We start from the raw sequence: 27825 nt of genomic DNA on the forward strand, positions 1-27825 counted from the left end.
TTATAAATGTGTGTGTGTACATTACTGTACCGGGCTGTCTCTCTGGTTTGTTTTTTTTCTCTCTCTCACACGCACACACACATTTGCTGAACCTGTATCGACCGACCAAGTCTACGACTCAGTTAAATGCCTATCAGCAGGCGACGCCTCCTGAAAATCAAAGAAGACGTCTGTCGATGGCGAAGACGTCGGCAGAGAACAAAGGGCATCGCTCAGGAAATGACAAACGGTCCGGGACCTCGTGCAAAGGTAAGTGGCTCCCATCGTAAAGCAGTGAAATCTTGTTTCCAAGGCCTGTAACAAGAGTTATATACATTGTATTCGTAGGTAATTTGTTTTTTTTAATCACATTTTGTGTTCTGGTACAAGTTGTGCACCATTCACCTAGCTGCTGACACAAGCTGTCGTCTGTTTGTTTGAACCGGACGTGGTGATGTACCAGCACATCGTACTACAGCAAAACTGTATTAGTATTGTCTGTGGATGTCAATTCTACACAAAAATTGCTCAAGGAATTTTTTACTCAAACAAGAGCACGCTGACCATGCAGAGACTACATCCCAACTACTCAGCACGATCTGAATATGCTGGAGATGGAAATTCCATTCAGTTCCACTCTCTTCTCAAATATTGTTCGCTGGCGAGGCACGAACTCTGACCTCAAGATCCTGTTGGCTACTCGTGAATGTCGCATACGACCATACTTGTTTCAAAAGAAAAGGAAAACCCGACAAACCTGTTGATGTGAGCATTGGACTTGTCAGTGGGATGACCAGAATAATTAGATGTTATCCTAGCACCGCGCGACATCTTGAAGCTGTTGTCTGCGCTGCCATTGTGCGCCATGCGACGACTGCAGTTTACAACCATCGAGAAGTGAACATTGGTACCGGGACACAGCCTCACTCAGGCCTGTAACAACATGCTGCTATCGATTGCATTCCATTCTTTTTCAATTGTTCTTCTACCTTCTTGTGTACTGGGACATGCGGTCTCTCTATCCTCGTTTTCCACGTCTGCTTATTTGCAGTTGCCGTTTGGGAAGCACTTCCGGTCGCTTGTTTTCCCGATCTGCTTAGTAGCTGTCGTCTGCTTGGACGTGTTTTGTTCTTGTCTGACACATTTTTGAACCGTGTTCCTCGACCATCACTTTTATATTTTTTTACCCCTCACTTCCGAACTGCAGCAAAACAGCTTGGCTGGCCGTTTGGCAATTACGTTGTGAACAGAGGACCTTCCGGTTGCGTCGCAGTAGGTGGAATTGAAGGCTTCTTCCAGACAGCTTTTGGAAAAGCGAGCGATTTGCGTGCGGTGGCATCCACGTATTGACATGTCTGGAGCTTGTGTGCGCATCGCCAATTAGCTGACACTGCCAACCGTTCAGAGTGTGTCAGCAGTGTCAGCAGTGCTGGGCTTCCACCGTCGCACATCAACAACAGACGATGTGGCCTGACTGTCTTCACACGGCTGCTAGACCGATTTTTCTGGCACTTCGAGTGAGAGACTGCTGTGGTAAGTCTACTACGAACATCATTTGTTCAAATTTCTCGCAAGGAAGCAAGGGTTGTTTTTGTTTGTTTTTACTGTTCCGTGGTATACTGTTTCATAGCCTCTAGGGTAATGGTGGTTAATGATGGTGATGGTGATCGTGGTACTATCCTTGCTGTTACCACTTACTGTGCAAGGTTGCTGTTGTATCGTATCGTTTGCACGAGATTTTCAAGGAACCGTTTAACAGGATGAGACATCACACAGTGAGGTTTACACTTGTTTCGGTTTCAAAAAAAAAAAAAAGCGGGTCAGATTCAAGACAATAATGTGTCTTCACAACAAGACGACTGTGAAAGCAGTGGTCTTCATGTTGAAATGCATGCTTGCTTGTGTAGACTGCGGGTGATTGCCACCTGCTGGCATCTTCACACTCCCTGCATTCATCACTCGAAAGGTAGCAATGCCAGGCAACATGTTTTGTCTCTCAGCCGTTTCCATCAACAATAATGTCAACCAGACGAGGTATTCATCCACACCGATGTCGATCGTCATCAATACCTGTCTAGATGCTGATGTCTGAATGGATGTTTGGCAGCATTATCACCTTTCGTCAGACAGAGTGGATCAAAGTTAATAATTAATCGCCGAGAAAAGCTTTAAAGAGAAAGAGCACAAACATTGAAATGAAAAATATTCAAGATTTCATCTTATTAATTCTGGTGAAGACAGAAACTGGTCTGACCACTTTATTCTCTTGTTTGTTGTATGCTGCTGCCTTGTTCTGTATGCAAAGGTTTTGTTTTATTCAGTCCTGAATATCTTTGGCTGACATTTCAGTTGTTTATGAGAAGTCTTTCACACTCCTCATTATGACCCTTCACCTTCACCATGCGATAGACATTTTCGTTTCTTACACTAAAGTATGTCATCCTAATAATGTGCATTATGTAGAATGTAGTGATGTGTAATATGTAGAGTTCTGTAGTAGCTGAAGGCAGCATTATGTTGTATGTGATCAATGAAGATGACAGTAGCATCTGTACCTTTCTGTGGGCTAAATCGATCTAACCAACGACCATCGCCGGAAACTGTCAAGGATCGTCCCGTCGTGCACACCTCTCTACTGTCCCCTCGATATACTTATTAAAAACTGTCATGAAGGATGAAATTAGGAGGCTGGAGCAACTTTATAATTGGTTCGTGAGCTGCTGGAATTTGTTTGGCCTCCTGCCGATGTGGGGGCTGGGGCTGGGGCAGGGTGAAGGGTACTTCCTCCCCGTCTGCTGTACTTTGTCAATACCTTCATCTCGCGCCTTTAGGACAGATGACTTGCAGTGCATGAAGGAATGAGTAAACATTGTCGATGGAAACATGCACTGAGTTTTCGAAAGTAGACCCGAGAAACAGAAGTCAAATATCCACACCCTCCAATCTTTCGAACAGATCGGCCGAAAACTAAGTTTCATTTTTTATTGGTGATCAAGTTATTTCTGACATGTTAATAAAATAAAACGAAAGAAAGACAGTTCCTGGATTTTGTGGGGAAAAAAAGAAATCGTTGTTAAAGTATTAAAACCACAGTTTTATATTATGAACTCAAATGCTGATTTAGCTATTAAATTTGGTGTCCAGGCAAGGTTTTTTAAAAATCCCATAGTAACATATGGTAGTAAACCTCTCGCCAGATAAACAGCTACAGTAGAAACCTAAGACAAACTTGCTCAAGTCCGTCACGCTGAGTGTTCCTTCTTTTTAATCGATACAAAATATGAGACTACAAACATTTGTCTCCACCACCGAGGGCATATCTGTAACTCCAGCATCATCAGCTTTTGGTATTTATTTACAGATGCTGCTATAAAATGGTGTGTATAATGGAAGTTGCAGAAAGCCTCTTCGTTATTGTCACCAAGCGTACCCTTACAAAGAAACGAACCTTCACCCTTTTTCATGGAAGTAGGCATGGAAGGAACGACACAAAAACACACATGCACAAAACATCTCGACCCTATACACAAAACATCTCGACCCGTAAACACGTGTACACACGACCCGTAAACACCTGTACACACGACCACGTAAACACGTGTACACGACCCAGATAAGTTGTGTCCGTTTTGTGTGAATAGGTATGACACAGTATTTGAGTTTCCTACCTTGTGTAGTCTCCGGCATTGCTCACTGTCAACAGGGTGTTTGCTGTGCTGTGTCATTGCAGACACCCGAATCTGTCAGTGACTTCGTCAAGGCTGAGTGAGTACCGGGTGGCGGCTTAAGGTGAGTGCAACTGCACTGAAGAAGAAGGAAAGGAGTGAGGGAGTGTGCACAGGACGAGCAACATGCCGGCCGACACGGACAGCCACAGCAAGCGACGGAGTAAAGACATGGAGTGGGAGGTGTCCACTTTCCTGCCTGCCGAGAGTAAGTGTTTAAAATGTCTCCCCGGTGTCCAGACACATGCAAAACTGTACACAGTTCATAAAATCCTCTCTGGCTACCTGTTCTTTGTGTCGTAATCATTATTTTGTTGGTGGAAATCCTACACTAGAATGTTGGGTGTGTACCAGGTCGACATTTCGAATGACGCAGTTAAACACAAGTTTCATTTTAAGTTAAGATAATCACATTTCCAAATTTATGCACAGGCTTTAGAGGGTTTATTGATCCGGGTCCTTTGATCCTCTTGGCGAGTATAATCGAATGAAGATCTCATACCTCAGACATCTGTAGAGGCGGCCTCCTTTGGTCCGGGCACTCGAAATGGTGGCTTCTAGCGATTAGCATTTTCCCTCGCACGTGCGCCCGGCATCAGACCTCTGATCCCTTCGCCATCTCCGTCTTCTCTCGCTGATTTCTCGCCTGAAGCCATTTAGTTGTCTGCTTTAATACAAACTACAGGCTGCGAGGCTCAAGTTGGACCCTAGTGTCCGCGGTCTGGTCTTCATATCTTGTCTTTCTCAGGTTCTTTGACAATCCTGGAATTGTCAGTTGGTAGAGAAAAGTGTTTACATCCCGCGGTGACTTTGGAAAACCGATCTTTATGACATAGGAGAAGAAAAAAAAAAGATTTAAAGATGTACGCTTCTTTGCTACCCCCTCCTGTGATGACCTCGTGCACCTCTGTCCTCAAGAGATATATGTATAAAACCGCGCATGCGCGTTGCAAACCGTGTTATAATTCTAAAGGAACCAAGCTTCCCACGCTTGACCCACTCACCGCGCAGAGTAGTTTTCAATGCGAACACCACAAAGCATGCTGAATATTTCTTGAATGTCATACCCATCTCAGCCATCTCAGGCTGTAAACACATTTTTAAAAACCATTCTAGGGGATGTACAATATCCTTGTGATATCGACCCGCGAGATGAAGAACCGAGAGGGGAGAACATTTTACTGATGGTTCTGTAGAGGAGCCGGTAGTAAGGTACTTAGTCATTCTGCCAGCAGATTTCCACGCCTGTTCCTTTTTTGTTTATAATGATTTCACTATTTAAAAAAAAACTCTACTTTATTCTGTAAAATTAGTTTACGTGTTTTGTTGTTGTTGTTGTTGTTGTTGTTGTTGTTGCTGCTGTTGTTGTTCCTTCTTGTATACTTCATCTGCACTTGGGAGACTCACAAGTACTTTCTGGATAAGCTGCTCTTCCATTTCTGCGAGTGTTTTTGGCCCCTTTGGGTGGTGTTAGTGTTAGTGTCCACTATGCCTGTGGACTGCAGTGTGGTCAGTGGACATCTCCCCTGTGTCGCCGGAATTCTTGTCTGTAATTTTCGTTCGTTTTGCAAGATCGCTTTGTCAGTGTTAGTATTCTCTTCTAGTCTGAAAATCTTGGTTTGGACTTGATAATGTGGGTCTTGATGACAGAATGTCAAGTATGCTAAACTGGATCAAACCGTAGAAATAAAAGTAAGTTTTTTTTCAAAAGAAGTTTTTTTTAAATAGAAAATGTCGGTTAACAGTTAACTTTGCCTATTGTTTAGGTTATAGCATTCAATCAACATTGGACAGATCAGCTTTTACAGAACACAGCGGGGATACCGGAAGTCATCTCGTCCGTGCTGGCCTATTTTATCACGTGACTAGAGTCAGGTGTTCAGTCATGGCATTGAAATCTGTGATCGGTTGATAGGTCAGTCGGTCGCAAAGAGGAAGCAAATAGAATTCAGTGCAGCAAGGCCCTAGTAACCGTATTCTGCCTGTAAAAAAATAAGTTTTCATACAGTCCTTTTTTGTTAGCCAGCATGCACTGCGTCGGTCATACTTCCTCTGGCATACAACATGCAGCAGTAACGGGAAAGTGTAAGAGGAGCCGGCAGTTTTCTAGAGCATCTCACAGCAAGCGGTATCGACTTATTCCTCTTAAACAAAGACAGCGCACGTGCATCGTTGAACTAGCAGCACGCATACAATACTTGAAATAATTATTTACCACTTGCCGCCATGCTGTTATGAGCGCGGAGGGAACAATGCACACATAGAGTGGATTTTTTTAATTAAAAAAAGGTGTAGTTAGTATATTAATGGAGCAACCAACGACTGGTGTGTGTGTGACCAGATGTTGAAACACTATTATATCTTGTCTTACCTCCGCTGCCCTCCCTGTACTAACCGCGATTGAGCCACGATGAACTAACATTTCCAATGGACTGACGCGTGTCACGTGATACGATAGTCCCAGCGCTGGTACGAGGTTCCAAACATGTCCTTTTTTTTTTTTTTATTTTTTCGTGGGTATAGGTTATGGGTTATAGAACCAACATCTAAACAAAGTCTACCCATAAACACATTTTATTTCGTAGTAAAATATTTTCTATACATTTATTCAAAAGCTCTCAGGTTTTTCTGCTTTTGGGATTTCTGCAAATCTCCAACAAATAATGTAGTCTGCTGGCGATGTTGTCAGTTGGAATTATGACCAAAGTATCCCGGCTACCCCTTCCCTAGCCCACACATACATAAGAGTGGACATATTCCTTGATTCAGACTTCTGCCGCCTGCCGCCTCAAATAAGTGTTTTGTTGGGTCGTTGTTGTTAAAGATGGAGAAGGAAGAAAAGAAAGGTTACAGACTGAATTTCCAGAAAAAAGATTTTTATTAACGGTTCGGAAACATCTACTGGGAAAGAGGACGACTTGTTTAGCAGCTGAGCGGGCATGATGCAGTGGTAGTGTGGTGCAGGACCAGACTCCGGGGTGATGGCGCCTAAAATCAATAGCAGCAGTTTGTCCTGCCGCCACGTCCGCGCCGCGCGCCGCGCACATCGCCCTGTGTGCACCAGGATGTGCAAAGACAAAGAGCAGCCTGTGGTCATCTGGCGGTTGGTTACAGCACGGACGGCCATGGAGACAAACAGTGTGGTCATCTGGCACACTGCGTGTTGGTGTGGACGCGGCGACCAACACTGGTCGTGCTGCATAAGGCCTGCTGCGCAGTGCTGTGCGGCCCCGGAGCCGACCTGACTGTTGTTGATGCACGCTGCCACAGCAGCACTAGCCATCGCATACATATCACACTATGTATATCCACATGCTTTATCACATGCACACACAGAAATATGAATAAATATGGCTGAATTAAATAAATAAAACAATTAAATTCTCCTCCTCCTCCTCTCCTCTCCTCCTCCTCCTCATCATCATCATCATCATCATCATGCTTGCACTTATAAAAGCGCAAGTACGGTATATCACGTATAAATCACGTATATATCACGTAGCGTGTCACGTAGCATGGTATCTTATGCAGTCGTTTCCCTCTCGCAGTGTCTCGCAGGGAACAGCGTTTCCACGAGGCGGCTTCTGTCAACGATGCCGACAGTGTTCGAAAGCTCCTAGCAGAAGGAGTGGGCATCAACTGCCGCAACAGTGTAAGTGCTGCAATTATCAGGTGTGTTCAGGTGTTGAACTCAGTGTAAGCAGTTATCAGGTGTACTCAGGTGTGGAACTCAGTGTAAGCAACATTATCAGGTACACTCCTCAGGTGTTGAACTCAGTGTAAGCAATTATCAGGTACACTCAGGTGTTGAACTCAGTGTAAGCAGTTATCAGGTGTACTCAGGTGTTGAGGCCGGTGTAAGTGTTGTAATTACTGTGTGTATTGAGATGCTGAAGCCAGTGTAAGTACTGCAAGTATCAAGTGTATTCAGGTGCTGAGCTCAGTCTGAGCACCATAGCGTCTGCTTGTCATCATCGACGTCGCCGGCATCATCATCATTAAAAGTAGCTGTCGCTGGAATATTTCTATGCAGCTGTTTATGTTCAAGCCTCAAATTCCTCAACCCTATCCCTAGCCTTATACGGGTGTATCTTCAGTGTCTTTATAAGGGATTGTTATTATTATTACTTTTTATTACTGTACAAATATCAGTAAGTGATTTATTGATGCATTTTATATATTATGGTATCATCATTTTTTTCATTCTTCTAAGCAAATATTATTAAAAATTCTTGTTGTTGTTTTACTGTCTCAATATTCTTGGAAGCTTTATTGAAGTTTTTTTTTTTGCAATAGCTGTTTATTATTTACAACTGTATCATTACTCATATTATTTTTGGCAACTTTTCCATCAGTGTTTATCCAAACATGTTGGCGAAAGTTAAGGCAAGCGCATCGAAGCATATCATTGTGGAATATCAAAAGTGTGGCTACTCTATTATGGCATACATTTACATTTGCATGTTTGATTTTAGTTGGACAGGACAGCTCTCCACTGCACCGCCGCCTGTGGTCACGTGGCTGTCACAGAGGCCTTGCTGGAGAACGGGGCTGACCTGGAGGCCAAGGATAAGGTCAGATTCATCGACTTGCTACTGCTTTCTTACAGTTCTTCAAACGAAACTTCAGTGAAAGGGACTGTTCAGCTCAAACGCCTCAAAGGAAATAAAAGAAAGCAGGAAGGAGGGGTGGTTGTGGATGGGAAGGAGCACGTGAAAAAAAGAAAATGAAAAACTTGTTTTGTCTTTAGAAATGGAAAGAGCTTTGCACTTAGTCGGATTCCTGTCAAGAGGGATACAGCTGAACTCATTTTAAAAAAGAAATTCATTATTTATTTAGCTAACCAGCAGAAGTCAAATGGGGAGATTGATCTGTTGTTTTAACCTGTCTTTCTTATCTGGATTCACAATCGATTTGTTTCCATTTGCATTTCCTTCGAATTCGTAGCCTTATAATTCATAATGGTATGGAGTTGTAAGATACCCGTTTAATTGTCATTTTCTAAGTGTGTGGCAGAAAGTCACTTTTCCTTTCTAAGTTTTTTTCCAAGTTTTTGTGTGCACTTATATCGCTGTATGCAGATTTGAATTTTTGTTCCGTAATCGAGGTCTTATCATGGCCACCGTTCTGTAAATGTGTTTCTCGTTTTTGTTGTGCCAGTACGGGATGCGTCCAGTGCTGTGGGCAGCTTGGTTTGGACACTTGGATGTTTGCGTCTCCTGGTCAACGCTGGCGCCTGCAAATACAGTACCAACAAGGTTCGTACCACCAGGTCCACAAACAGCACCCATAGCACTTGCACTTTAAGCCTTCAACAGAGCACAATCTCACTGGATGCCTTCAAAACAGATCTTGAGTGTTTTACATTGCCAGGACAGACACAGTAAATATTACAAACGTTCATAACAGTCCGTAAAAACATTAACAGATGTTTGTGCACGTGCAGTTGTTGAGAATGTGAGTCTTAGAAAATTCACCATCAGGAAATTTAGAGGAGCCAACGGTAACCTTTTCCTCACCGAACTGTCCACTGTAAACTGCATGCTTGGCTCAGGAGAGTGCATGTGACCTAGAGGTCACACGTGTTCACCGATGCCCTCACCTACGTGACCTGAAACTGTTTGCGGCTAGAGCAAGACAGAGCAACATGGCGGCGTCTTCCAGCCTCAAAGTCTACTAGAACCATATGTTAGAACCATGCTAGAGCTATGCTGGAGTCAGGCTACAGCCATGCTGGATGCATATTACAGCCATCTTGGCTTCATGTTGGAGCCGTGCAATGGCCCAGGGATCGGAACATGGAAGCAGAGGGAAGGGATAAACAACCGATGTATACTGTATAAATATTAAGACAAAATCATGAATCGTATGAAATATACCTATGCACAACTCTAAGCCTCCCTTTTCTTTCTTTTTCATATTCATAGTGTTTTATTCGGTTTTTTTCTCTTTATTTGTATTTTTGATGTTTAAGTTTCTTGTTCTCCCTTTCTTCTCTTATTTTCAAAGCTAAAGAGAGACTGACTTCTTGGTGTTCTCTTTATCATACATTTATTGCCTATTATGGAAATCTTGTTTACGACAACTTGAGTACATGTAAAACTCACAGTGACCAGTAACCGTTGGAATATTTCAGCAAGGTATGGGCCTGGTCCACTGCGCGGCCACCAACAACCATGTTGATGTCATTAACTTTGTCTTCGAGTCCCTGGAGGCCGACAATGTCAATGCCGTGGAGAAGGTAGACTACTGCCTTGTGCTTACCTACTTTATCTTATTGTCTCCTGCTTTCTTATTCAGTCGCGTGCTGTCATGAACTGTCGTATATTTAGGCTTATATGTGACATGTTAAACATGGAGAGGTTAATACCGATGTGTGCAAGGACGAGAGAGGACTATCATTTATCACTACGATGTCGTGTGTGTGTGTGTGTGTTTGTATGTGTGTTTGTGCGCGCGATGCAGAACGAGAGAACAGCCTTACACTTAGCTGCAGAAGCAGGCCATCTGGACATCGTGGACAAACTGCTACAGATGGGGGCCCAGATACAGAAGAAGGATAAGGTGAGACAGGCTCGTAGAAGTGTGTGTCGAATGGAATGGATGAGGAGAATTCGCTACTTTGAAGCCGGCCTGGAAACAAACCTACATCACAGTCTAGCAGCCGGCCATATAAACATGTGCCGCACGCAGAGAAAGAACACCGTGCCCTAGACGAGATCTGAACTCAGGACAACCGATCACTATATTGGTGACAAGAGGTGTAACCACTGCGCCCCAAGGCCGCCCAGCGATTATCAGAAAACTGGCGATTGACAACCGAAGATTGAGAGTGTGTGAGATGAAGAGGGAGATATGGTAGCAAGTTATCAGCTATATCAATTGAACGAATGTAAGTAAACACAATGAATAAGGGGCTAACATCACGAAGATGAATGGCAAATGGCGTGGGGGGTGGGTGGGTGGGAATAAGACTGTCAGAGATATTTTCTCGTTAACAAACAAATGTAGCCGATTTTAAATCACTTATTCTCTAATACACTACTCCACTGTGCAGTCTGGAGCTACGGCGGTGCACTTGGCGGCCGAGAAGGGTCACGGTCAGGTCGTGCGGCGTCTCCTTCTGGTCGGAGTCGAGGTGGACGACCGGGACGTGGTAATCAGCTTTTGTTTGTTTGTTTATTTGTTGTGGCAGTTTATCAGTTTATCAGTTTTATCCTTGCTTTCTTCTTCATTCACTACATGTGTCCGACTCAATGACTTTGAGTATTTTGACAACAGGAGGGGAGGACGGCGCTGCACATGGCTGCAGAGCACGGCCATCTTGAGGTCGTTGACCTTCTCCTGGACTACATGGCCAACCCCAACTGCGAGACCATCGTGAGTGCTTCTTGTTTAATAACTACCTAGGCCTTCATAGTCTCGCAAAGTCATAAACGAACTACTCTTTTATTTTACTCTGGAGTAAAAGTTACGGTTTCTAACGACAGCTGCTAAGAACAAACGAGTGGGAGGAAAAACTTTTTTTTCTATTTTTCATTCTTTCCAGAAAGAAATCACACCCCTGCATCTTGCGGCAACAGAGGGCTATGCCAGCATCTGCCGCAGTCTGCTCAGGGCGAGCTGCAACATCAACGCGCAGAATTTTGTGAGTACATAACATATTCTATTTATGAGTAGACAAGGTGTGAGTACAAAACATGTACTACTTATGAGTAGATAACAGAGTGTGAATACAAGACGTGTACTCTTTATGAGTAGATGACGACTGTGCATGACTATGATAACTCTGTGAGTAGATGACAGCAATGGATACATGACTATGAGTAGATGACAGCTGCGAGTACTTGATTACTTTAGGAGTAGATGACGACTTTGCGAGTGCTCACTTCGACAGCCAATGGAGGAAGGATGAGATTGTTTCGTTCGCTTAGAATGTCGAGGTCGTAGGTCGGTGTAATCTTCGGATGTACATGTGCAAGGTTTGAACAGCAGATACAAAATCTTAACTCTGTATTCTAGCCTTCCCTCAATACCCAAAATACATTTTCTTAACGATATAGAAACATCACTATTAATCTTTAAAGTGTTGTTTCGTCATTCCTGGTTCATGAGCAAGCTGAGGCTTAAATAAATTCGGTTAAATAATTTATTGTTAAATAATTTGCCAGCGGCCCTAGCTGGGTGCTTGATGCCATGTGTGATGGCACACGTCTTGGACTGCACGCGCACTGGCGGGGTACTGGCATCACCAGGCTGTTTGCCTTGTCAACATGTTACTCGGCATCAGTCAGGCCGCTGGCCCTCGCTAACTTGGTCTGACAACCAGTCCCGGCGTCTGTGCAAAGAATGTGGTGGTGGCTATGCAAATGATTTAGTGGTAGTTATGCAAATGACTAAGCTGCAGAAACCTGGATTGATGGATCTTTTCAGAAAAATTGAATTTCAGGTGAGAGTAAGTTGCGCTGTGGCGCTGATCTCCTTCCTCTCTCTCTTTTCCTCTCTCTCACGCGAAAGTAGCACGTGCCCACATACACATACACGCTAACACTGAACTTGCATGTTTCAATGTCTGTCCACCCAGCAAGGAAACACTGCACTTCATCTGGCGGCGGCTGGAGATCACCGAGAGGTGGCGCTTCTGTTGGTGGAGAACGAGTGTGAGCTAGACCTTCCGAATTTTGTGAGTTTTGTTTGGTGGCAGTGAGCAATATCTCGACTATGTGTGGCTACTACGTGCTTTGTTACTATTACAACGGTTATAATTCACGAGACATAAGTTAACGGATGCTACCAGTATCAGAGTAGGCGAGTTTTTTTTTTACGATTGGTTCAACTGAAATTCTTGTATTTTAGCGGATGCAGACTCCCTTGCACGTAGGTGTGGAGTCGGGGCACCTGGAAGTAGTCCAAGTTCTTTTGGCTGGCGGAGCTAGTCTTGAAGCACGTGAGAAGGTAGGCGGGTCAGTCATGGTCATGCAACCATCAAAACGAATCTCATAAAACCATCAGCATTCTTCTGTGTGTGTTGTTGTTTATGTCAATTACAGCAATCATGTAACGCAGTCATATACAATATAAACAATTCTTATTTCACTTTCCAGTTAGCTGATCCATCAACACACTTTCACGCAGACAATCGAAACCAACGGGTAGCGTGCATCTCGCATAATAAAAAGGTTCACCCGAGTCAGCCGATGAAAGGGTGGGGTCGACTGTCGACAGAAGAAAGCTTTTGTCTCTAACGCCGCGCCCTTCTTTTTTCAGTCGGGGAAGAGCGCGCTGCAGCTCGCTGCACGTGGCAACCACGTGGCCATCGTCGACATGTTGATCCGGGCCCAGCGTTACTATGGCGTCGCCAGGGTGAGTCAGAGGGCACGGCGCTCGGCAGCTGTGACTAAGCACACATGCGGAAGTGACCTTTAACCTATTCCTGTCTTTACGTCACGTTCGTACATTGTTGAGAAATCTTGGGTTGTGGGTAATAGTATTTGGCTATATATAATATTTATTAGTATATGGCGCTGTGATTAATAATTTAGAGAGGGAAATTTTAATCTCAATTGTCGATGGACAAACTTTTTTATATGATTTTACTGGAAGCACACGAAGAAATGAAGAATTGTACACACATTTCTCGGGAAAAGTAAAGAGATATTAAGATTATTTTTTGTTGTTGTGTGGAGAGCGGTCGTCACACCAGTTTGGTTTTTTTTCCGATACGCTCACTGTCTCAGAATTTACAACTTTTATAACTAGTGTTAGTTTTTTTGCACTGGTCATTATTTTTGTGCATTAAGGTTGAATGGTTTATTACTGTCGCCAGTAGTATAGGCATGTTGTTTTCACCCCTTATTTGGGGAGCCGGAAGGGGAGCCGTGACGTCACAACCGCCGGAAGTTGCACGGGGGCGGCCATCTTGCCGGAAGTCCCTGTGGGTGCGGCCATCTTGATGAGGTCATATCCGTGGTGGCCATCTTGTCGGCCATCTTGCCGGAAGTCGCATGGGTGCGGCCATCTTGATGAGGTCATATCCGTGGCGGCCATCTTGTCGGCCATCTTGCCGGAAGTGGCATGGAGGTGGCCATCTTGTCATACCCCCACCCCACCCTCCCCCACACCTCCCCGTACGAGAGTGACTCGCCCTTGGTGACCGGGGCGGGTCGATAAAGTGTCGCGTGTTTGTTTTATTACCGCAATGATGGATCCGAGGTGGAAGCATCCTTTTACGTGCGTCGTAGCGGGGCCTACCGGCAGCGGAAAAACGTGTTTTGTGGTTCGCTTTTTAAATCATGTGAAAGATATGATGACTCCTCCCCCTGATGAGGTGGTGTGGTGTTACGGCGAATGGCAAGCGGGATATCAACGCTTAGAGGGAGTGACGTTTGTAGAGGGTTTACCTAACGTAAACGATTGGCGAGGTGATAAGCACCGATTGATCATCATCGATGACTTGATGAGCGAAACAGATCAACGTGTGACTAAGCTATTTACCAAAGGTTCTCATCATCGCAACTTGAGCATCATGTATATCGTGCAAAACCTGTTTGGAAAGAACAAAGAGCAGAGGACCATCAGTTAAACAGTCATTATCTGGTCGTCTTTAAAAACCCCAGGGACGCTTCTCAGATCACCCACCTCGCCAAACAGATGTACCCTGGAAAACTTAAATATGTTCAGGAGAGTTTTAAGGACGCGACATCGGCGCCTCATGGTTATTTGCTGTTTGATCTGCGACAGGAAACACCGGATCATCTACGCTTAAGAACAAACATTTTTCCACCGGAGCAACAAGTGGTGTACGTTCAAAAATAAACATGTCGGCACGCATCGAGCGAAATATGTCTATGCTGAAATTGTTGTGCGGTGCAAAACCAAAGGTCATCAAAGCGGTGCTGAAAGGAGCCTCCCCCGACTTGATCAAGGCCGTCAGCGAGTGTTCTCTTAACGTTTTAAAAGGGCATGTTTATCTCACTCCAGCTCAGAAAAAGCGACTGAGCAAGTACAAAGAGGACTTGCGGCTCCTGGCACGCAGGAATACTTCTGTGAAACGCCGAAAGCAGATTCTTCAAAAAGGAGGTTTTCTTTCTTTTCTTTTAAAACCCATTTTGGCCGCCTTGGGAGGACTGGTGGGAGCGTTTACCTCCAACGAGTAATCATGGAACACACCAAAAAACTGATTTTGATGGATCCCCGAATGATACCACCACCACCACCACCTGTTTCGGATGCCATGGGTCAAAGTTTGACAGACATGGATGCACAGATGCGCGATATTTTGGAGCGAACGGATCTCAGTGTACACGACAAAGCAAATCTCTACCAGCAAACGTTGTGGCGGTTTTTGAGCAGGTTTGGACAGTACAGAAACAGACCCTTAGGGATGGTTGACGTGAGACCGCAAGAACCAACGACACCATCACCACCACCCTCACCACCACCACCACCACCACCACCACCACCACCGGTTGTGCAAGAAGATCCCGTAGAGGCAGAGGTCTTGGGAAGCGTCCCAAAATCGATGAAGAAAAAGGCCGAGCGACTGTTGCAGCACTTTAAACGAAGCCCAGAGCTCACTTGGAACGATCGGGGTGAAATTTTGCATGAAGGACAGGCCGTCAAAAATTCCAACCTCGTAGATTTAGTGAATGATGTTCTCAGAAAACGAAAACGTGCTAGAAACCCGCGAGGCTGGGAAACTTTTGCCAAAGCTCTGCGTCGAATGAATGTTTCTCAAGACTTGGTCGGCCATCCTGACCGGTGGAAGTTTATTACCGAAAAAGAAGAGACGGTGAAAAATGTAGAGCGTCCGACCTGGGAAACGTTGTAAGCGATGGGTAAACTGGCACAACACTATTACACACCACGGCAACCGGGTGCTTTTGGAGGTGTTGCGGGCTTAGCGCGCGTCACCAAGTTAAAACCAACGGTCGTCAAAGAATGGCTGAGTCATCAAGACACGTACACCTTGCACAAACCCATTCGTCGCTCTTTTGTACGCCGGCGCATCATCGTAGGTGGAATCGATCACCAATGGCAAGCAGATTTGATCGACGTGCAAAGACTAAAGCAACACAACGATGGCTATGCCTATCTTTTGACGTGCATCGACGTTTTTAGCAAGTTTGCCTGGGTGGAACCTCTCAAAAACAAGACAGGTCCTACTATGGTGGAGGCTTTTCGACGCATTTTTTCTACGGGTTCTTCCCCAGCCAAAAATTTGCTGTTCATCTTCCCTAAAATTGTTTCCAAGTGAATATCTACCGCCTCCTCAAACGTCATGGATATGCACGGGTGCTGGTGCTGCGATGGGTGATTGGTGATGCACCCGTTACAGTATTTCGCTATGGCCTCGTTGACCATATTGATGAGACTTTGGAGAAAACTTGGATTAGACATTTTTTTTCCTTTGCTATGCGTTGGAAAATCAACAGGGACTAGAAAAGCTGTGAAGTCGGTATATATATACTATAGTCGAAACCCAAGTTTGTTCGGGACTGGCTGCGAGTCAGAGAGCGTGGTTTACATGCGCTGACGTGGTCAAAAAGCTGAATGACAGATGAGTGCCCGAGGGGACAGCGGTCTGCCAGCATAATAGACCAACATTAATTTTTACAGCTCATCACAGTTGATCTTAATGGTGGTAATTAACGTGTCATCTAGGTAGCATCAGCAGTCTGCCAGCATCATTGACTACATTAATCTTACAAAGGTGAACGACCGCTGGTGGTTTGACTGCACTCCTCTCACAAACAACATTATCCATCATACACACACAGACACACTAAAAAACTGTTGTAGCATTTAAGACATCGTTTTATTCAACAAGCAGTCTAAAGAAGAAAAAAAAATTGTGGTACGTTTGTACACTCGGTAACAAGTTTTTTGAGTAGCTTATTGTTTTTACACGTCTCTGTTTTGTCGATCGGTTCACACACACAAAGGTTCACACTGTGTCGTCGTTGCGAGGCTTTTTTTTTTTTCCGGACAAGGTTGAGGCGGGCGAGACTCTTTTGGAGCACACACACAAAAGTTTTTTTACACTGTTGGGTCATCTGGAAAAAGCACATCATCGTCTTTTTCTTCTTCGTTGTTGTCGACGCGAAGCATCTTGGGTCGTTTCGTATCGGGAAGATTTTCTGTCTGCCTGCGATAGTCGGTGGCCAGCTTTTTGTGGACCCTCAGCAAATTTTGAAACTGTTGTGAGTCCATCGCTACTCCTTTTTGGGTGGGCAAACGTCGTCCCTCTTTGCCGTTGATGGGAGCCGTGTAGTGTCGAACGTGAATTTTGACGATGCCTTTCCACGTTCGCACAGAAGCAAAAACATCTTTGCCGAGCGGATACATCGTTGAAGAAGCATTCTGGTCAACAGGAGCCATGGTGGAGGTGTGGTGTAGCTGAGACGTGCAAGAGAGAGACTGGTGTTTTATTTTTATAGAGGGATGGAGAGGGTTGGTCGGTGACGTAGGTGTCGAACCATTCTGTAAACGAGGCGATCATTGGTCCGGAGGTTTATGGCGTGAAACGGAGCCAAGAGCCTGTGGAGACTTGCACCGCGACTTTTCATCATCACAAAATATAGCACATACAGCCCGCAGGCTGAACTCGTCAAGTCTTGTAACAGACGATCGTTGTAACGACTTCGGATGCTGTGAGTTCGATATAAGTGGTTGATGTCACGATGATGTGGAGGAAGACCAAAACTGTCAAAGTACTCGGCTTTACCAAGTCGTCAAACCACACGGGCTACCCAGTGTTCCCCTTTTAGAGGCTGTGTCCGGTGTTGATGATGAAGGCACTTGGACGGCGAGGAGAGAGGTGAGTTGGCAATTTGTTTCTAGGGTACACACCTTTAAACACTCGTCTAGCATGAATGTCCGAGCCTAGGATGGCTGCAATCTCACGCGTGTTCATGCTGAAAAATCTGTCAGCACCTGACGACTGCGGTCAATTTCAATCATGCTGTCGAGTTCACCAAAGACAATCACATGAACAGGGTTGGGTAAGGTGTCGCTAAATTTTAGCTCCAGTCGCAGCGCACCGCTCTTGACCAGCTCAAACTGGTCTCCGTCCACCAAACTGGGTGACAAGTCAAACGCGTAGAGGGTGTAGCCCAGCGCAAAGTCCCTGAAGCAAAAAGGCAAAAACGTGTAGCGCGCACTCACACACGCAGAGTCACACACAGAGTCTCTCTCTCTCACACACACACACACACAGACACACACACAGACACACACACACACACACACACACACACACACACACACACACACACACACACACACACACACACACAAAACATACCTGTAACCGATGTGATTGCCCGAATCTCGTCCTGTATGACCGGTAGCCGTCATCAACCCATGATAAGCTCTGACGTGGTGTTGATTTTCAAAGTCGGGCATCAGCGGTTTGGCAGGCACTTGACGTCCATCCATGTACAGACAAAGAAAGGACAGGTTGTGTGTTTTAAAGTTGAACGGGTTCGCCTTCAATTTTCCGTTAAAGCGACGGTATCCACTAGACCGATGATGATGCGCGTGGGAAGATTGACTGAGAAACAGGTTGTCTTGAACGTGTGACAGTTGTCCTCCTGGAATAGAAAAAGTCTTTTGCACCACCCTTTTCATGGGGTACTTGGCCGTTCCCTTTTCTAACGCCTTTTCGTGTGCGAGCGACACTGCAGGGTTGAGTTTGGCCTTGCGGACAAACAGAGAAGCGTGTGTGATGGTGCTGCGATATCCTCCGTCTTCGTCGTGAGCTATCAAGTTAAAAGCGGCTTTAGACGGGATCAGTCTGATCTTGACGTCCACCCTGGTAGCATGTAGCGTTCCTGATGCATAATGTCTGCGTGGAGACGACCCATCATGTCTATTTCCTTGCTTTTAGCACTCATGTCTCGCCGAATCTTGAGGCCGAGCATTTGCGTCTCCTTGCGTATCATCTAGGTGGTTGGCTGAATCTCTGTAGTAAAGGGCAGCTGTCATATGTCCTTTCTTGGCCTCAGAACCAAAGTTTAGCGTCGCCTCCAGGTAAGCTCTGTACGGGTACGTGTTGTCGCTAGATGTGATGAGAGTGTCGTTTAAACTAATGTCGACTTGAGAAAACAGACTGTGCAACCAGTAGTTGATGGGAGCGACGTCTTTACCGTCGGCCAAATCTGACCCAGTCAGCCTCGGTGACTTTGGCTCTGACGTGCAAAAAGGTGTTGCTGAGGTCCAAGTAGTCTTCTGTGGCGCCATTGATACAAATTCGATGGGAGCCCCCTGTCGAGATGGCACTTAGCGGGTAATACTCTACAAAAGAACCTTCCTCGACAGCCGTTTGCGTAGGAGGGACGGAAAACAAGTCTAGTCCGGAATGTACGCTCTCGCAAGATTTAGGGTGGATGAGAGCCATGTTAACCAAAGATGTCTGCCGTACTGCTCGTCGTCTTCTTTTTCTTCTTTTGAACACGTCGTCGGTGAAATGTTGGTTTTATACGTTTTCGGGCAGGTTCGCCAGGGGGCGCACCGGATCCTGATATTGCACTGACGGCTTGGTTAAACAGACGCTTGCCTGCTTCTTTCCCTCGTTCTTGTATCGCCGTCTTAAAATTTTGACCAGACATCACATCCTGAGCAACCTGAACGCCGGTGTGTAGACCTTCTTTCAACAAAGCTTTTCCACCTCTTTTGACAAGCGGAAGAAGAATCATGCGTCCTACGCTGCTCAAACAGACTCCCAAGTCCTCTTCCTCGCATGTGACGCCCACCGGCAAACACAGACAAGCCATGTCCGACCTGAGAGCAGTAGTAGTCCTCGTAGATTTTAGGATTGCTATGATACGGCGTGTAACGTACCATTTTTTTTTCCTAGAAGTGGTCCTCCGACGAAAATGAAGCGTCACGATGGTACTTCCTGCTAATGAAAACTCTTTACCCGTGTCTGTCGTTAAAAGGATTTCCACCGAATTAAAATTTGACCGGCTGAGTGGGATGTAGTGAGGTTTTCAAAGATATAATGCACGACGTCTTGCGTCTTGTCGTCAATGGGCACTATGCGGAGAAGCGGGGCCATGACGTCACCCACGGCGCGCGGACTGACCAGATCGCAGTAGATGTAGGCACTCTTAAAATTTTCGTTCAGATCCACATTCGTGGTCGAATAATAGTCTCCTTTTCCTAAAAACGTGTTTCTTGAAAATCCCAACCTCGCTGTAGCGCGGACTCAGCCGAATCGTCGTATTTTCCTCGTACAGCTTGATGTGCGTGCTTTGGAGGCACGTTTCGTACTCGATCCACAGGCGTTTTTCTTTGCCCAAAGGGTCCGAAGCACGATGAAGGCTTTTCTGACAAACAGTGTTGAGAAACCACACAAAATACTCGCTCGAAATCGTACAGTCCACCAGGAATTTCGACTCGTTTTTTCTCTGGTGACCTTGCTTTGGCTCTTACTTCATTTTCAGAAGGCAGATGAGTAGTATATTCGATCCAAAAATCTCCCTTGGCCACGTTGAGATACGAATTGGGAAGTTGAATTTCTGATAGTCCTACCTCAAATTCTCGCTCCAAGTCGATGGTCTGAGGAAGTTTTAGTTAAAATAGTGACTAGCAGAGTTGTCTGGATAATATTCCATCGAGCTGTTGCTGGGTAGGGTGAGATAAAACATGTTGTTGTTTTTAGTGGTTTGAAAACAGCAGAAGGCGGAGGGTCGATAGCAGGGTTGGAAGCACGTATCCGAGACAGCTACTGAGCAAAGCCACCCACAAATTGTCCGCTCCGTGTCCACGTGTCAATTAAAGAGCGAAACGCCGACCACGACATAAATAAGGATCATTTGGCAAAAAAATACAATTTCTCTTCGAGGAATTCGACGTCCCATGATGCGCACACGCCAGTCGGTGGTCGTGGTGGTGGTGATGGTGGGGGTGGTGGTGGTGGTGGTGTTGTGCCTTCCATCAGTACCGGTGAGCGACGACTGCGGAATCCAAGAATTAAATGAGGCATCGTAACCGTACCATTTGAAACTAATACTCCTTCTTCCTCCTGCCCCCACACGCTGCTTTAAAATCTCCTCGATTCGATACTTGTCTTTTGCGCCGACCTTTTGTAGTTCTTGGCTGTAAAACGTTCCGCGCAGTTCGTCCCCGTGGTCATCTTTCAAGACATAGGTGGTGGGTTCGGAATCATAGATGCGACTGATGGTAAAGAGTTCCTCTGTCCATGCCGGGAGGTAACCTTTTTTAAAATTTGACCTCGCCTTGCTGATTCGTACGCGGTCTCCTGGTGTCATCGTTTTTGTCACACGCTCTTGCTGTTGCTGGTCACCGTACAACGTCTGCCACACGTCTTCCTGGTTATCGGCATCGACTTCTACAGGTGCTCTTTTGATGCTGCGATGATAGGAGCGATTGTAGGCCTGTACAAACGGCGTTAAAACGTCCTTGTATCTCAGTGTGTTTTTTCGGGTAAAATATCGCCATATCTTTTCTTTCAAACTTCGATTAAAGCGCTCCACAACGGCAGCTTTGATGTCTTCGTTTTCAGTCACAAAAAAGTCAACGTGAGCTTCTTTTCAAAATTTTTGAAACGTTCGATTTAAAAACTCGGTTCCTTTGTCCGTTTGCAGCTTTCTGGGTTTGCGACCCGTAGAAAAAAATGCGTCGAAAAGCCTCCACCATAGTAGGACCTGTCTTGTTTTTTGAGCGGTTCCACGCCAGGCAAACTTGCTAAAACGTCGATGCACGTCAAAAGATAGGCATAGCCATCGTTTGTTGCTTTAGTCTTTGCACGTCGATCAAATCTGCTTGCCATTGGTGATCGATTCCACCTACGATGATGCGCCGGCGTACAAAAGAGCGACGAATGGGTTTGTGCAAGGTGTACGTGTCTTGATGACTCAGCCATTCTTTGACGACCGTTGGTTTTAACTTGGTGACGCGCGCTAAGCCCGCAACACCTCCAAAAGCACCCGGTTGCCGTGGTGTGTAATAGTGTTGTGCCAGTTTACCCATCGCTTACAACGTTTCCCAGGTCGGACGCTCTACATCTTTCACCGTCTCTTCTTTTTCGGTAATAAACTTCCACCGGTCAGGATGGCCGACCAAGTCTTGAGAAACATTCATTCGACGCAGAGCTTTGGCAAAAGTTTCCCAGCCTCGCGGGTTTCTAGCACGTTTTCGTTTTTCTGAGAACAGCTTTCATCACTAAATCTACGAGGTTGGAATTTTTGACGGCCTGTCCTTCATGCAAAATTTCACCCCGATCGTTCCAAGTGAGCTCTGGGCTTCGTTTAAAGTGCTGCAACAGTCGCTCGGCCTTTTTCTTCATCGATTTTGGGACGCTTCCCAGACCTCTGCCTCTACGGGATCTTCTTGCACAACGGTGGTGATGGTGGGGTGGTGGTGGTGGTGAGGGTGTGGTGATGGTGTCCGTTGGTTCTTGCGTCTCACGTCAACCATCCTAAGGTCTGTTTCTGTACTGTCCAAACCTGCTCAAAAACCGCCACAACGTTTGCTGGTAGAGATTTGCTTTGTCGTGTACACTGAGATCCGTTCGCTCCAAAATATCGCGCATCTGTGCATCCATGTCTGTCAAACTTTGACCCATGGCATCCGAAACAGTGGTGGTGGTGGTGGTATCATTCGGCGGATCCATCAAAATCAGTTTTTTGTGTGTTCCATGATTACTCGTTGGAGGTAAACGCTCCCACCAGTCCTCCCAAGGCGGCCAAAATGGGTTTTTAAAAGAAAAGAAAGAAAACCTCCTTTTTGAAGAATCTGCTTTCGGCGTTTCACAGAAGTATTCCTGCGTGCCAGGAGCCGCAAGTCCTCTTTGTACTTGCTCAGTCGCTTTTTCTGAGCTGGAGTGAGATAAACATGCCCTTTTAAAAAACGTTAAGAGAACACTCGCTGACGGCCTTGATCAAGTCGGGGGAGGCTCCTTTCAGCACCGCTTGATGACCTTTGGTTTGCACCGCACAACAACTTCAGCATAGACATATTTCGCTCGATGCGTGCCGACATGTTTATTTTTGAACGTACACCACTTGTTGCTCCGGTGGAAAAATGTTTGTTCTTAAGCGTAGATGATCCGGTGTTTCCTGTCGCAGATCAAACAGCAAATAACCATGAGGCGCCGATGTCGCGTCCTTAAAACTCTCCTGACATATTTAAGTTTTCCAGGGTACATCTGTTTGGCGAGGTGGGTGATCTGAGAAGCGTCCTGGGGTTTTTTAAGACGACCAGATAATGACTGTTTAAACTGATGGTCCTCTGCTCTTTGTTCTTTCCCAAACAGGTTTTGCACGATATACATGATGCTCAAGTTGCGATGATGAGAACCTTTGTAAATAGCTTAGTCACACGTTGATCTGTTTCGCTCATCAAGTCATCGATGATGACAATCGGTGCTTATCACTCGCCAATCGTTTACGTTAGGTAAACCCTCTACAAACGTCACTCCCTCTAAGCGTTGATATCCCGCTTGCCATTCGCCGTAACACCACACCACCTCATCAGGGGGAGGAGTCATCATATCTTTCACATGATTTAAAAAGCGAACCACAAAACACGTTTTTCCGCTGCCGGTAGGCCCCGCTACGACGCACGTAAAAGGATGCTTCCACCTCGGATCCATCATTGCGGTAATAAAACAAACACGCGACACTTTATCGACCCGCCCCCGGTCACCAAGGGGCGAGTCACTCTCGGTACGGGGAGGTGTGGGGGAGGGTGGGGTGGGGGGGTATGACAAGATGGCCACCTCCATGCCACTTCCGGCAAGATGGCCGACAAGATGGCCGCCACGGATATGACCTCATCAAGATGGCCGCACCCATGCGACTTCCGGCAAGATGGCCGACAAGATGGCCACCACGGATATGACCTCATCAAGATGGCCGCACCCACAGGGACTTCCGGCAAGATGGCCGCCCCCGTGCAACTTCCGGCGGTTGTGACGTCACGGCTCCCCTTCCGGCTCCCCAAATAAGGGGTGAAAACAACATGCCTATACTACTGTCGCCCTCGAACCCAGGCATACCTAGACATGGACGTCGGGTACGTTGACCCGGAACTGTACCTCCGTAAACCCGCTCATCCATGTGCTGGTCCCATGAGAGAGGTGTTGTGGCGGCTCGCTACCCGCCAGCTGCGCCCCAATGACTGGAAGCTGTTGGCGCAACATTGGAACTTTGCACCCGAGCACGTGAGGGCGATAGAGCATGAATACACAGGTAAAGTGATGGCATGCCAGACATGATGAACTTTTATTTTCTTGGTGTTTAAATTACGTTTTATTTGGAAAACTTTTGTTCAGTTAAACTTATTACTCTTGAAGTCTCTGTGAAAGTAAAGATCAAGATTTAGCCAGAGGAGTACCTTACATTCTGGTGGTGTCTGTAGAGACCTTATTTCCTATTTCAAAATGATCAACATAACGATGGATAAAAAGAGATGTCGCTAGCTGCATCGGATGGGGTAGCTGTACAAGTATGTTTCAGGCCCCAACAGCTATCGTGAGCATGGTTATCGCCTCTTGTCCATCTGGCTGCACGGAGTCCGGAAGGATGAGAATGTGGTCAAACTTCTGTTTGAGGCTCTCGTGGCCATCGGAAGGCGACAGCTTGCGGGTGAGTCGCTGATTTTTTTTTTTTTTTTACAGTTCCTTGGCAGGGTCGGGTTCGGGGGTGGGGTGGATGTAGGAGTTTTCAAAAGCTTCTGGTGGGTACTCTTCATCTTTCACAGGTTGAGGAGTCTGGGACTTTTTAGAGACAGGGCAAATGACCACATTGGTAGTGCACCCGAAGCCTTCCTGACCACAGCATTAAATGATGCATTCATTCTTCGTGTGATAGACTTTCCTTCAGTTTCATCTTTTTCCAGCGCAGATGTCTTACATTCTGTAACTTTTGGTAAATCGGTTGCTTAGCAACTTAATAACAGCTGCGCTGCCTTTCAGTCGGTAGATACGCAAGTGCGATGGCGGGATCATGGATTTTAAACGGAGGGAAAGCAGCTACTTCTGTCTCCTCCTCGCATTTTCTTCTGTCTTCTCCTTCCATCTGAAATCTCAAACACACAACGATCATGTCTTCCCTTCTCTCTCTCTCACCTCCCCGCTTATTTCCTCATCTGTTCGTGAAAACGGTCGTTTGATTGAACCCTGCTCATGTTTATGTTACAGAGCAGATCCGCAGACGGGTCAACCGCGCAGCAGTGGACAAGGAGAAGACCTGCACTCCTTCTCCCATGATGTGTGCCGTTTCCTAGCAACAGCTAATGCGTTCATGCCGTTGCTCCCGGTAGTGCCAGACAGTTCGCCGTAACTACTACCAGTTGTGCCGACTTCAGATGGGGCCAGGTGGCAGCAACCACTACATATTCGCGGTCTGCCTCCCAGACAACATTGCTCAGACACACTAAATGTGTTCGTCTTCGCCAGCGCGTCATCAGAGTCACGTGACCTGCAGCAAGCTTAACATGGCTTCTAGAAGTTTGTCTGGAGAAGTCGCCATATACGTCCTACTCTCGTTGCCTGTGTTTTGTATTTAAACATTTTCTGCGTAAGTCAGTGGTAGCCATCTTTTACATTTCGTTACGAAGGTGCTATTGTATTACCAGTGCACGCTGATCGCGTTTCATCTGCTTTACAACCTGTCACAGTTGGCTGCGTACACATCACTGATGTCAACTTTAAACCTTGTGCAGGTTCAAAAACCGTAGCTTAAAGTTTCAATATTCCTTCAAATTTCTATTCCATTTCAAGCAGTTGCTGATGTGGAACTGTTTCTTGTCGTTACTGGCAAATGACTGATCTGTCTTTGGGAAAGTTTGATCCTTGGTGATGTACACCATGGTGTGACCGCGACAAGACTTTATGCCACTGACATTAGTGACAAGTTGAAGAGAGTTTGAAGAACCCTGTCAGCCCTGAAGCTATTTCAAGGCAGGGTAAACACCCGGAAGAGGTTTGACACGAATACAGCGCCACGCTACACAGGAACGGGATCTTTGTAGTGTGTACATGTACACTGATACTGCACTTTTGAGCAGGCTTGCCCGCCATAGACAAATATGAAGAACATTAAAAATTCACCTGCATTCAGCCAACTCCTTTGCTGATCATACCAGCCTCGCAAAGTGACTAGCACACATCTTTACTCATCTTCGTATTATCCGTATTCTTCCATCCTTGCAGATTTACAAACAGTCGTTAACTTACCCACAAACACACACAAATACAGAGTTGGATAGCACACCGAGTCAGATGGGGTTAGAAATGGGAGCTGGTCGATTCGACTATTTACCAAGTTGATCACGCACGAGTCGATTCGACAACCGTTTACAGAAGTGGCTGGTCCCAAAACTCGGTAAAGCCTTGAAAAATAAAGTCGTCATGGTTACAGAACCCTATAATTTGTCTCGACTCTCCTTCCCTCCACACATACACACCGATGGAGAGTCAGACTTGTAGAACAGTGAACATTTTGAGTGAAATAGGGGAAGGCGGGGCGCGGGGAGAGTGATTTCTACTCATTTACATGCAAGTTTATGTATACACGATGGGGCTGTGTGTGTGTGTGAGGGCGTAGATCAGTAATGAAAAGTCAGGACGACCAATCCAGTCTTATGCTCGGTCACATGGTCAAACCAGACTTGCCTACGTCACATGACTGTTGCAAGTAGATGTTCCTGGTGTCCTACGAGTGTGGCAACCGCGCTTCCTACCAAGTCATTGGTTTATGTTCCTTGTAGGAGACACGGAGCAGCCTCCTCAGGCTCTTGCTTCCTATTGTCAAGCAGAATCCATGCTTCACATCCGCAGAGTAGGATCGGTATAAGGGATTTGCACAGATTTTACTCCGTAGTAAACGTGGTGTTATGGCTATGCCACATCCTATCCAGCCTAGCCATTTCTGCTGTTGCTGCTGCGATCCTGATGGATATCTGTCATGGAGCTGCCGTCTTTGGAGAGAGTGGCTCCTTAGTGCTAAATGGTGCTTACCTCTTAGAGCCCTCCCCCCGTTAATGAAAAAGATGGGTGCCAATCCAGAATTTCAAAAACTACCCAGCCGCCTGAAGCCTCACGCAAATACTACTTTATATATATATATTATAAATATTAATTTAAATATATTTTGGTATTGGAGTAAATGATCGGTGTCAAATCGTCTCGTGCGCTGGCCAAAGCGGTAAATGTTCGAATCGACTGGTGACCTTACAGATAAATAATCAGACAAGCATGTACAAAATGCATAGGTGCATGCATAAGGCGTAAAGGATGATAATAAAAAAACGGATACAAATGGATATTTTTATCTGCCAAAAGTCTGCATAGTTGTACAGTAGGATTTGTGCTTAGCTGAACTGCTATATTGTCTCGGGAGCACCTTGCTGGAGTGTGTCTGTGTGATGGGAGACGACCTAATGCTTGACTAGGAACTCATGTGTAAAATGTGACACCTGTTCTTTTAACACCAAGTCAGCAGTGAAGGCTACTGCACACACGCACACACACACGCGCACATACACACAGAGGCGCGCGATCATAAGTGTTTTACTGATATGAAATATCACTTCGGACATCCGAGACTACTACTGAAATACTGAAGCCAGCGTGGGCGAGAGATGTCAGTCTCAAGGACTGAGTATCATGCTATCCAAGAAAGGTTATTTAAAGAATTCTCACTTGATACATGGTCGCGTTTGGTGCTTGCATGAAACAATATTTCTGTTCGCCCACCTACCTCTCTCGCCTACCCAACTCACCCGTTCGCTCGCCCAGCACACGGTCCTGGGTGGTCTTCATGTCAGCCTGACAGTATTGCTGGTGTAACACCTGACATGCGGGTAGGGATAAACGCAGGTGAGCCCCCGGCTTATCAAGCACACGGATCTACTTAATGTTTTCGAGACATTTTTCGCTTAATTAGATATTTCAATTTTCTGCCACACGAAGACCCACCGACTGAGGTCTATTTTAAAAAAAAAAACTACTTCATGTTGTGATATTCTCGATTTTATGTGATATTGACTTTGTCCTCTCTTTTAATAAAGTTATTAAAACAATTCGTCTTGATATTTTCGTCTCTCTGTTTTTTGTTTTTTTTTTTATTTTTTTACCCAAAATCTGGAC

At 45.7% G+C, this 27825-nt stretch overlaps 2 protein-coding genes across 5 annotated transcripts; one reads left to right on the top strand and one right to left on the bottom strand.

Moving 5' to 3' along the window:
• The first annotated feature begins 93 nt into the window (after window positions 1-93).
• On the top strand, window positions 94-27768 carry LOC112569818 (ankyrin repeat and death domain-containing protein 1A-like). 4 transcript variants are annotated; one of them, XM_025247824.1, is made up of 16 exons: window positions 94-249; window positions 3710-3912; window positions 7253-7356; window positions 8180-8278; window positions 8865-8962; window positions 9841-9945; window positions 10170-10268; window positions 10762-10860; window positions 10986-11084; window positions 11254-11352; window positions 12289-12387; window positions 12561-12659; window positions 12972-13067; window positions 23725-23923; window positions 24191-24319; window positions 24874-27768. In XM_025247824.1, the coding sequence occupies exons 6-16, from the start codon at window positions 9847-9849 to the stop codon at window positions 24957-24959; spliced, it is 1203 nt and encodes a 400-aa protein (XP_025103609.1). In that variant the 5' UTR covers window positions 94-249; window positions 3710-3912; window positions 7253-7356; window positions 8180-8278; window positions 8865-8962; window positions 9841-9846; the 3' UTR covers window positions 24960-27768. The 4 variants fall into 4 exon arrangements, with proteins under 4 accessions (XP_025103609.1, XP_025103600.1, XP_025103619.1 ...); XM_025247815.1 differs by lacking the exon at window positions 94-249 and adding an exon at window positions 988-1512; XM_025247834.1 differs by lacking the exons at window positions 94-249; window positions 23725-23923 and adding an exon at window positions 988-1512.
• LOC112569835 (uncharacterized protein F54H12.2-like) lies at window positions 17496-18207 on the bottom strand. Its single transcript, XM_025247854.1, has 2 exons — window positions 18010-18207; window positions 17496-17832 (listed from the first exon to the last, which is right to left on the bottom strand). Exons 1-2 carry the CDS (start codon window positions 18141-18143, stop codon window positions 17616-17618), a joined length of 351 nt encoding a protein of 116 aa, XP_025103639.1. The 5' UTR covers window positions 18144-18207; the 3' UTR covers window positions 17496-17615.
• Window positions 27769-27825: the final 57 nt, after the last annotated feature.

This window comes from Pomacea canaliculata, linkage group LG1 (genome assembly GCF_003073045.1).
Source record: "Pomacea canaliculata isolate SZHN2017 linkage group LG1, ASM307304v1, whole genome shotgun sequence".
In the NCBI taxonomy this organism is placed as follows: domain Eukaryota; kingdom Metazoa; phylum Mollusca; class Gastropoda; order Architaenioglossa; family Ampullariidae; genus Pomacea; species Pomacea canaliculata.

Excerpts from the sequence above, each read along its gene's own strand:
- LOC112569818 (XM_025247824.1), top strand. The coding sequence starts at position 9,847 with ATGGGCCTGGTCCACTGCGCGGCCACCAACAACCATGTTGATGTCATT. Across the intron at positions 9,946-10,169 it reads ATGTCAATGCCGTGGAGAAG|AACGAGAGAACAGCCTTACA; the intron begins GTAGACTACTGC and ends CGCGCGATGCAG. Across the intron at positions 11,353-12,288 it reads ACATCAACGCGCAGAATTTT|CAAGGAAACACTGCACTTCA; the intron begins GTGAGTACATAA and ends CTGTCCACCCAG.
- LOC112569835 (XM_025247854.1), bottom strand. The coding sequence starts at position 18,143 with ATGGATGGACGTCAAGTGCCTGCCAAACCGCTGATGCCCGACTTTGAA. Across the intron at positions 17,833-18,009 it reads GGCAATCACATCGGTTACAG|GGACTTTGCGCTGGGCTACA; the intron begins GTATGTTTTGTG and ends TTTTTGCTTCAG.